The sequence below is a fragment of the Drosophila virilis genome, chromosome 5 (assembly GCF_030788295.1).
Source record: "Drosophila virilis strain 15010-1051.87 chromosome 5, Dvir_AGI_RSII-ME, whole genome shotgun sequence".
NCBI classification, from domain to species: Eukaryota; Metazoa; Arthropoda; class Insecta; order Diptera; family Drosophilidae; genus Drosophila; species Drosophila virilis.
The window spans coordinates 587,681-596,199 of record NC_091547.1 but is presented as its reverse complement, the minus strand read 5'-3'; the positions used below and the strand labels follow the sequence as shown (position 1 = coordinate 596,199).

The window sequence follows — 8,519 nt, the reverse complement described above, 5'->3', positions numbered from 1 at the left end:
CCTGCTGACTCTGCCTGGGTTGCCTTTAAATGCCAATGGAACTCGTTCACTTTCATTTATTTTACCGTATTTAGTACGATTTGTCAAACATATATGTTTTTCGTTGAATATGGAGTAATATTGTTTTGCTTTTTGTGTGTAATATTAAATATTTGCTAACAATTGTTAAAATTTACAAATTTCACGCGGCCGCTTGGCGTTGGACAACCGAGATAACTAGGGTTGCAGAATGAGTATCGAGTTGAATGTATCGATCTTTTAATGTTAATTAACATATCAAGCTATGTTAAGCTAACAGAGTTAATGTTATCGATTATTCGCTTGCATTTGGCGGCCCGATTGTCTTTTCAAATAATATTCACAAGCAGCCAAACAAGTTATAAATAAATAACGATAAATAGAGCAATGATTGAGCATTATTTCTATATATAAATTATACATTTCTGTTGGATTTAAAACAGTTAAATAAACACAGTTCTGAAAACTTTTTTTTATGCATAAACGTTTATATAGTGTTCACATGTGTGTTATATTCGAACTTATTTACATATGAAAATGTATTTACAGGAAATAAAACAATAAAAGTTAATCGCCTAAAGTAGCAAGCAATTTGCCTATGACAACAAATCCTTATACTTTCTTTGCTATCAAAATGTGCGCATTTATTGCGTTTATATATTTCATATTTCTTGCTTATTCTTTTATTTTTGTGCACACACCTCGACTCTAGGACGTTCTCAGTCTTAAACGATTTAAAAACTATGGCAAAATTTTAATCAATTATTACAAATTGCATAATTATTAAATCTCATCTCTGGTGTCTAATCCATAACTGCGTTTTAATTAGTATAAGTGTTAATGCCTATTATTGGCAATACGTCCAAAATTATGCTCGACAAAGATGGCTGCATTTCGCGTAATTTATCATCACAAAACTGAGCGAAATGCACTCCACTGACCAAATTGAATAAACATTTGCTTTGACTAAATAATTATAATATAATGCTAGGCGATGAATAAATTAGGGCCAGCTCCAATTTCAGCTCATTCTGCAATTATAGAAAATTAGAGAGAGTTTTCTTGGGGTTAGGTATATTTTTGGGCACCTACCATGTGCGCTGATTAGACTGCGCGCATCCCAGAGCGATAGCTGCGACTGCGACAGCCGATGCTGCGGCGGATAAAGTTTGTAGGGGAAATACGAGTGATGGAACGTGGCAATGGGTATGGGCGTCGTTGTCTGTGGCGCCTGCTGCTGCTGCTGCGCGGCGAGCAGGAATTGATGATGCTGCGCCGATATCTTGCGCGAGATCTTCGGCTCCTTCTTGGGCTTGTTGGCGCACTGCTGTTTGCTGGACTTAATGAAATTGGGGATGCGTGCCAGTAGGCCGCAATAGTAGGGATCATCCTGCTTTTTGCGCTGCGGCGTATTCTTCTGACGCTTTTTTTCCGTATAAACAGGCGCCAAGGATGCAGCCACCTCGTAGTCCGGCTGAAAAAGAACGGAACACACAATGAATATCGTGCGAGAGCTACTTTTAAAATTCGACTCACCTTTGGCACATAGGGGCTTTCATTGAGAAAGGCCGCACTGAAGACGCTGCGTCTGCCCTTGCTCGAATTGCTCGAGTTTTGCGAATCATCGGAGGCAGCCGGCGTGGGATAGATTAAACCCACTTGACTCTCAATGGTGGAGTAGGGATCCTCGCTGCTCTGTGTGAGGGGCACACGCATGCCCAGCGCATCCAGAGATTTGGGCAGCGTTTGCAGGCGATTCTTCAGCATATCCATGGCAACCACATTGACAACCATTATCCACAGCGGCGAATTGATTAGATTATTGTTTGACTTAACCAGCGAGACGGCCGACAGGCACTGGCGCTCCAGACGGCTGCGTTCCGGATAGCTGCGCGCGAATTCACGGTTTATGTTCGTCTGGAACTTCTTCATGTCGAACAGCTTGGACGAGGTGCCAGCCGTTAGTGACATTTGCGGCATTTGCATAATATCGGCACCGATGACCGTCTCCTCATTGGCCAACGAGGTGTTGTTCACAAAGATGCTGCTCTTGCCGTAGCGCTTGATGAATATGTTGCCGGTGTCGTCCATTTTGATCTTGAAGCCATCACCGATTGACTTTTTGATCACTTTTGTCTCGGCATCACGCATGGGATTGTCAAAGCCGTTCAGGCCAATGCTGCAAGAGATTGTAAGGCCCAGTTAGTAAGGCGTTGGACGAGCTTTAGCCAAAGGTACTTACCGTACGCCATCGAAGCCATGCTTGGAGCCGTTAATGGTTATCACATTGGAGCGCGCATAGGCCTTGGCCACGCGTCGATTCTTCTCAAAGACAATGATCTTGGCCCAAATCTCATCATCGATTTGCTCCCACTTGGCCAGCACTTCGTTGATGTGATCCTGCAAGATAAATCCAAGCATTTTACAAATACCCTCCCTCGTATACAAATTGATTAAATGCTTACGCGGAAGAGCTTTTCGCGATCGTGCCAGACATCCTCCTCTTGCTCGTCTTGCCCGATGGCATCCAAATTGTCCAGGGAGCGCGATATAATCTTGCGGCGCGAAATCATTTTCGTGTAGGTGTTTATGCTCGCACTGAAAAGACCGAGTTCCCCAATTATTATTATTATTATTTTTTATTTATTTATAAGTATAATTACAGCAGCTGGCGGCTGGGCCTGCACAACAACAAGAACAATTAACTGCTCGTGCGAATGACTCTTTGAGCGCCATTTGAAATGATTAGATCTGGACCGGGCTATTAAATTGTTGGCGTGTAAAGGAATCAAATTATTCTATATATATATATATATATATATATATATATATATATACACGCATGGATTGTAAAAACTTTAATCCGGTATTAGATTATTAAGCAATCAGCCAATCAATCTGCGAGCCAATGAACTTGTCTGCTCAGTTTGTCGCCTAAGTCTTTTGATTTTGAAACTCTGCTTTTGAAATTGTATAGAAACATGATATTTGGTATGCCGAAATTAAACAATGTCACCGCGCGTAATTGTGTGTGTCTCTTCTTTTTTTTTTTTTTGTATTTTGCATTTTTCGTCAGCCAAACTTGCATTGCATTTCAATTGCCATTTTGGTTTTTCTTCAATTTTATTTTATTTAATTTTCGTTGTGTTGAAAACAGTTTCAAAGTCAAGCTGATTTGTTTATGCGCATTGTGAACGTCTTGTGACAAAATGCCAGCTACCACATTGGCATATCAGGTGTATTGGCGGTCATGCACGTGATTGGCATTCAATGCGATTAATCAATAAGTATATATATATATATATATGGTACATGGTACGCAATGTGTGTCACACGCCTTGAAAGTGAGTCTGAGAACCAAAGCAGCTGTTCACTTCCTAGCTTCATTCTATTAAGGGCGTGCTGCGTGCTGCAAGCCAAATGCTTGATTTTAATGGCTGGCGGGTTACACGGCATGTTTAATGGCAGCGGTCAAATCGGTCAATTCCATTGAAGTCAATGCCATTTGGCTTTCTATTTGCGTTGGCGTGGGCTTTAATTAGCAAACAGAATGCCCATAAAATTGATATATGTCACGCATAATACCAAAAAGCCACGGGCAGCCAATAATAAATTTCTAATTTCAACGGGTTTTTCTGTCGCCTAGAACTTTTTATACCCTCTCAGAGTGTCGACAAGTTTTGTCACGTAATGTGTAACGCATTAAAGAAGACGACTATAGGCCAAGTATATATAGTCCCGATTAGTGTGAACAGCTGGTCTGGCAGACTTGGCTTGAAAAAACTTGGTTTGGGTCTGCTTATATATCACATATCGAACCATTGTATCAGATTTTCAAGAGTATTTCAACTTCAACCTGCTGAAATTCTCTTTTGTTTAAATTTTTGCATATTTGCTGATATGTTTAACAACGCCAATGCTGACACGCCCACTTAACAAACAACATCTCAGCCCCGTGCTGCTGGAGACACAGCTAAAAAACCTTCTAAGCTTAATTAGGGTTTTCTGCATTGCAGAATTCTTAACTAAGTTCATATTCATTCATGAGTCAACGCCGGCTCTTAATGATGTTTTGGCCCTATGGTTATCATTCAGTGTTGAATCTCGAAGCACATTAAAAAAAAAAAATAACCCGTAACTTCAGATTCAACATATTTCTGTTTCATCTTCTATTTTAGAGTGCTGTGATTAAGTTCCAGCAGAATGCCAAAAGTCTTTGTTTTTTGTTGTTGTTGTGGTTTTTTCTCTCTGCTCAACTGTTTTTATTTTGTATATTATACAACGCATAACATTTCGTTCTTTTCACCGCTTTGTTGGCGTGTGGTTTGCTAATATATTGTGTATAAAAGTTTTTTGTACGCCGAACGTGCTGTTGATTTTTTAGCGATGATCACATGGCACACCAACACACACACATACAAACATGAAATTTAATTAGCTAGCTGGCCTTTTGGCCATCTCGCAGGCCACATTTATACATATAAATGTTAAGTGCATTGAAATCAACTCATTATTGTACACTCTTATTTATTTATATTAACGCGATTATATTCCTCATGCTGCGACAATATGCAAGAGTTAAGCAAATATTTGAATAATTTTCGTTTGTCTTTTGCGCGCTTTTTAATCAGTTGGGCAAATTGTCGAGCGGCCAGTTGAAAGTTAAGCTCGGTTTAAATCTACAAAATGAAATAATTAATGAAATTGACTAACAATATGCTGTTAAGAGTGCATTAAGTGTTAATTGAGACGCCATCGCTGGCGATTGATGTGCGTCACAGTTGCAGTCAAGTTCGTGTCTTAAGTCTTTCGTTTGCTAGCGCCGATTTTCCGCATGCCAGACATACAGTGTATATAGTCGTACGTGGCCTAGCCCCAAGGCACTTGTTTATTGCAATTAATTATGTAAGCTGTGGTCTCCATGCTGGCCAGGGCTCGTTGTCCGTTGCCAGTTTTATTTATAGCACAGACGCACTCTGAAACTGTTCTCGGCGTGCGTGAAACTACGTCTCGCGCTTCGCCAAGGCCGTTCGCTGCGGTTCCTGCGCAAAAGGAAGTCTTTGCTAAGCGGCTTAAGTGTATAAGAAGAAAAAACTTGCTGACTAGCCACACAGCCATTAATACCCTGCAGCCATTAAAAGGGGGGTATAAAGGCTTTGTGCAGATGTTGTAATAGGCAGATGGAAGCCTTTGCGATTTAAGAAATGCTGGTTACAGGATGTCTGCTAACCGTGCCTTGCCTCGTTTTGTATATTATTTTAATTGCTGTTTATGAATCATGCCGCAAATTGCGCAACTGCTGGTTGCTAGGCATGTGCCACACGGTGGCAAGCTTGCGCTCTGCGCGCCTTTCCAAACGTTTGACGCTGACTTGTCAACCTCAAGTGAACTAAAAGTGGGGCATACAGACGGGCGGACGAACGGACAGACGGACGGGTGGACCCACACCCAAATGCAATGCTAAATGTATGACAGCTGCCGCCTTTCGGTTTGTTTTATTTGTATGTGTTTATTCTCTTTATTTTTGCGCAAGTTCTTGGCGTGCGCTGCAACCTTGAAAGTGGATACCCAAACGACTTGAACTGTGAGCGCATTTATGCCTCATGCGTTGGCCAGCTGCTGGAGCAGGGTGTGTGTGTGTGTGTGTGTGGGGGGGGGGGGGGGGGTGCTTACATGTCCGGCTCCGGCTATAAACGAGTTTGGGCTTTTTATTAAATTGCTTTGTTCGCGTAAAAAAATTCTATGCATTGCGTTCACTTTTTTATATGTGTATTTTTTGGGGTTCTGCTTTTAATCTTTTATGTGACCCATCAATTTTATAAACAATGCTCGAATATATTGCCAACAAAAATAAAAAAAAAAACGAGCTAATTAGCCTATATAGTTGATTTAGTATAATATTAAATGTGTTTCGCGTACTTTGGGGATTTCTATTTAACTGTTATAATAATAATTATAGATGGATGCCGAGTCAGACAATCAATATTCATTAAATTATTTATTTTTTAATAATTACTGTCTATATATATATTTGGAGCTGTGGACTACCAAAAGATTGTCTTTGTTTATAGCTTGCATAATGGCTGGGCTTATTGTTTTTGTTTGCAGCGCAACTGCAACATGACAAAAAACAGCAGCAACAACAACAACAACTGTGGTTAACATTATTTTTATGAGTTGGCTTTTTTCCGCTGCCTTTTTGTTTCATGTGAGCAAATTACATCTGGCACTGGCTGCTGCATAAAAAGAGGCACGCAACATCATCAAAATGTGAGCTACCCGACATAGCACTAGGTGCTATACTTAACTTAGTTAGGTTATAGTCTCTTTTATAGGGGGGCGGGGGCCGCTCGGCACGTGCAGATGTCAAAATAATGTGGCAGAAGTAACAGCAGCAGCAGCCAGTTGCTAACTTTGCTTTATTTGCAGGCAAATGTATTCTGCTTATGTCATGTGCTTGGCGAGCAAATACAGTGTTGTTGTAGTGTGGCATAAGTTGTAGAGTAAAATCTATTGATAAGTGTGTAAAGTGGCTAAGGTTTGTGTTTTTTTATGTAATTAATAATAATTTTTGATTACATTTTACCCCTTTGTAAGCTCTATGTTAAATTGTTTAATTATTTTCATTTTAATAAAATGGCTTCAAAATCAATATTGGAAAATGCTTTTAAAGTATTTCAAACGAATTCTTTCAATGCCAAGTGATAATATAATTTATCATTTCAATAAAAGCAGCTTAAAGCTGATGCTAGTAAATGTTTAATATATTTTTCAATACACTATTTTAATGCCAAGCGTTTTTTCCTTCGTTATTAATTTTGTTGCACTCATTTCAAAGGTTTTTAGGTCAGTTCTAGTATGTGCAACAATTTGCTTTTATCTTTAGATTGTTTCAGCTTCTGTTGCACTGTACAATTCGGCGTATGCGCAACTTGTGCTCTGTCACTTGATGTGCATGTCGGTCATTACATCATCATCATCATCATCTGCAGCAGCAAAGGCAACTGTGGCAGCCGCAGCAGTGACAAGTGCCCCGTTGCCTGTCGGCAAATTCATGGTATTCAAGGCAATGGGGGGCGGTGTCGCAGGCAAAAAAGTTGCGGTTGAAAATCGGCCGCGCTGCATGGCACGAAATTATAAATTCCAATTTTCACTTGCATTTTCAGTTGAGACGCGGCGCGCCGGGCTTTCATAATATTTTCGCTAAGTTATTTGTCTATTGACTGTCTGGCCGTCCGTCCGCCTGCCTGTTGCAACGCTGTTGAGAATTCTCACAAAAATATTCATATTCGCATTTGGTATTCGTGCCAGGAAGGCGCGAAAGAGAAAAGACAAAAATTACACAGCGCTTTCGTGCTGCGGGCTTCAAATGCGACTTTGACTTCCGCTTTTGTTATTTTTTGATTATTTTTCTTATACGCTTATTTGTTATTGTTATTGAGTGATTATATACTTATATATATACATTTATATTTATATAGCCGCGATGGCATTGTTTGCGCCATAAAAAATTACTTGCACGATTCGTGTTTCGGCTATTCTTAGCCTGCTACAAGTGGCAAATCTATAAACAAAAATAAGAGATGAAATAACTGAGAATCATGCCAGAACAATGCATATTTCGGAGCGTGTATGTTTGTTCATGTTAATTAAATGTGTCTCGTTATGCTACAAGATTTTGACAGCAGCTCAGCACAATTAGTCACTCAGCCAATCAATTTGCCTATGTTAATTTTTTACTTGACATTTAAACGTAACTCATTGTAGTGTATATGATTCACGATCTGTGCACAGATTGATGCTACCTGCAGCACCCTCAGGTGATCAGTTACACCGTTACAAGCGCAATTACATCATAAACTGAACGCAGAAACAACTTTAAAAGTGCGTCCATCAAAGGCAACGCAGACGGCAATTCATTAAATTAATTAAACTACAATAACTATATAAATAGTCGCAACAACAATACGCATGTCTGAAGTCTTATTTCAAATACGGTTTTTCTTTTCTTTCTGGTTTTGTGCTTTACGCTTAATTGGAGTTCATTAATTTTGGCTTCGAATTGAAATTGAGCTGGGCGCACAATAAAATTCCTAATTAAATACGAAATGGCCCGCAAATTATTAAGCTATATCATTATAAACACATCGAGTAGTTGGTGTAATTGAATTGTTTGTAAAATTCTAGCAAGTAATCAATAAAAAGTTAGCCACAAATTCAGGGACAAACGACTTAATACCCGAACTGGTTTCGCTTGGCTTGAAAATAAATCGCAATCGAATGCCAGAGACTAGATTAAAATGTGATTCATTAGGGATTTGGTCAGACAATATATATAAATAAACAGACCTTAAGAACTGGGTCGCATGCAAATCAGCGTGAGAGAAACGTGGACCTTAACTAAATATTTCAATATATTATGCCAAATGCAGTATTTTTTTTTTGTGTTGCTATTTTATTTGCTAGCAAAAATCCCAATTTTGGTGTGTGTCACATGTTTG

General features: G+C 39.5%; 1 protein-coding gene across 3 annotated transcripts in view; it reads right to left on the bottom strand.

Annotated features, from left to right (window-relative positions):
* reb (rebuf) overlaps positions 1 to 8,519 on the bottom strand; it is a 40,762-nt gene that overhangs the window by 135 nt on the left and 32,108 nt on the right. For 2 of the 3 annotated variants that reach the window (XM_032435813.2, XM_032435815.2), the window contains exons 2-6: positions 2,484 to 2,616; positions 2,261 to 2,418; positions 1,555 to 2,197; positions 1,111 to 1,492; positions 2 to 1,049 (exon numbers count right to left, since the gene is read on the bottom strand). In XM_032435813.2, coding sequence (XP_032291704.1) covers positions 1,045 to 1,049; positions 1,111 to 1,492; positions 1,555 to 2,197; positions 2,261 to 2,418; positions 2,484 to 2,616 — 1,321 coding nt within the window. In that variant the 3' untranslated portion in view covers positions 2 to 1,044. Of the gene's footprint in view, position 1; positions 1,050 to 1,110; positions 1,493 to 1,554; positions 2,198 to 2,260; positions 2,419 to 2,483; positions 2,617 to 2,681; positions 2,824 to 8,519 lie in introns of those variants that run through there. The other variant, XM_032435814.2, reaches the window with a different exon arrangement.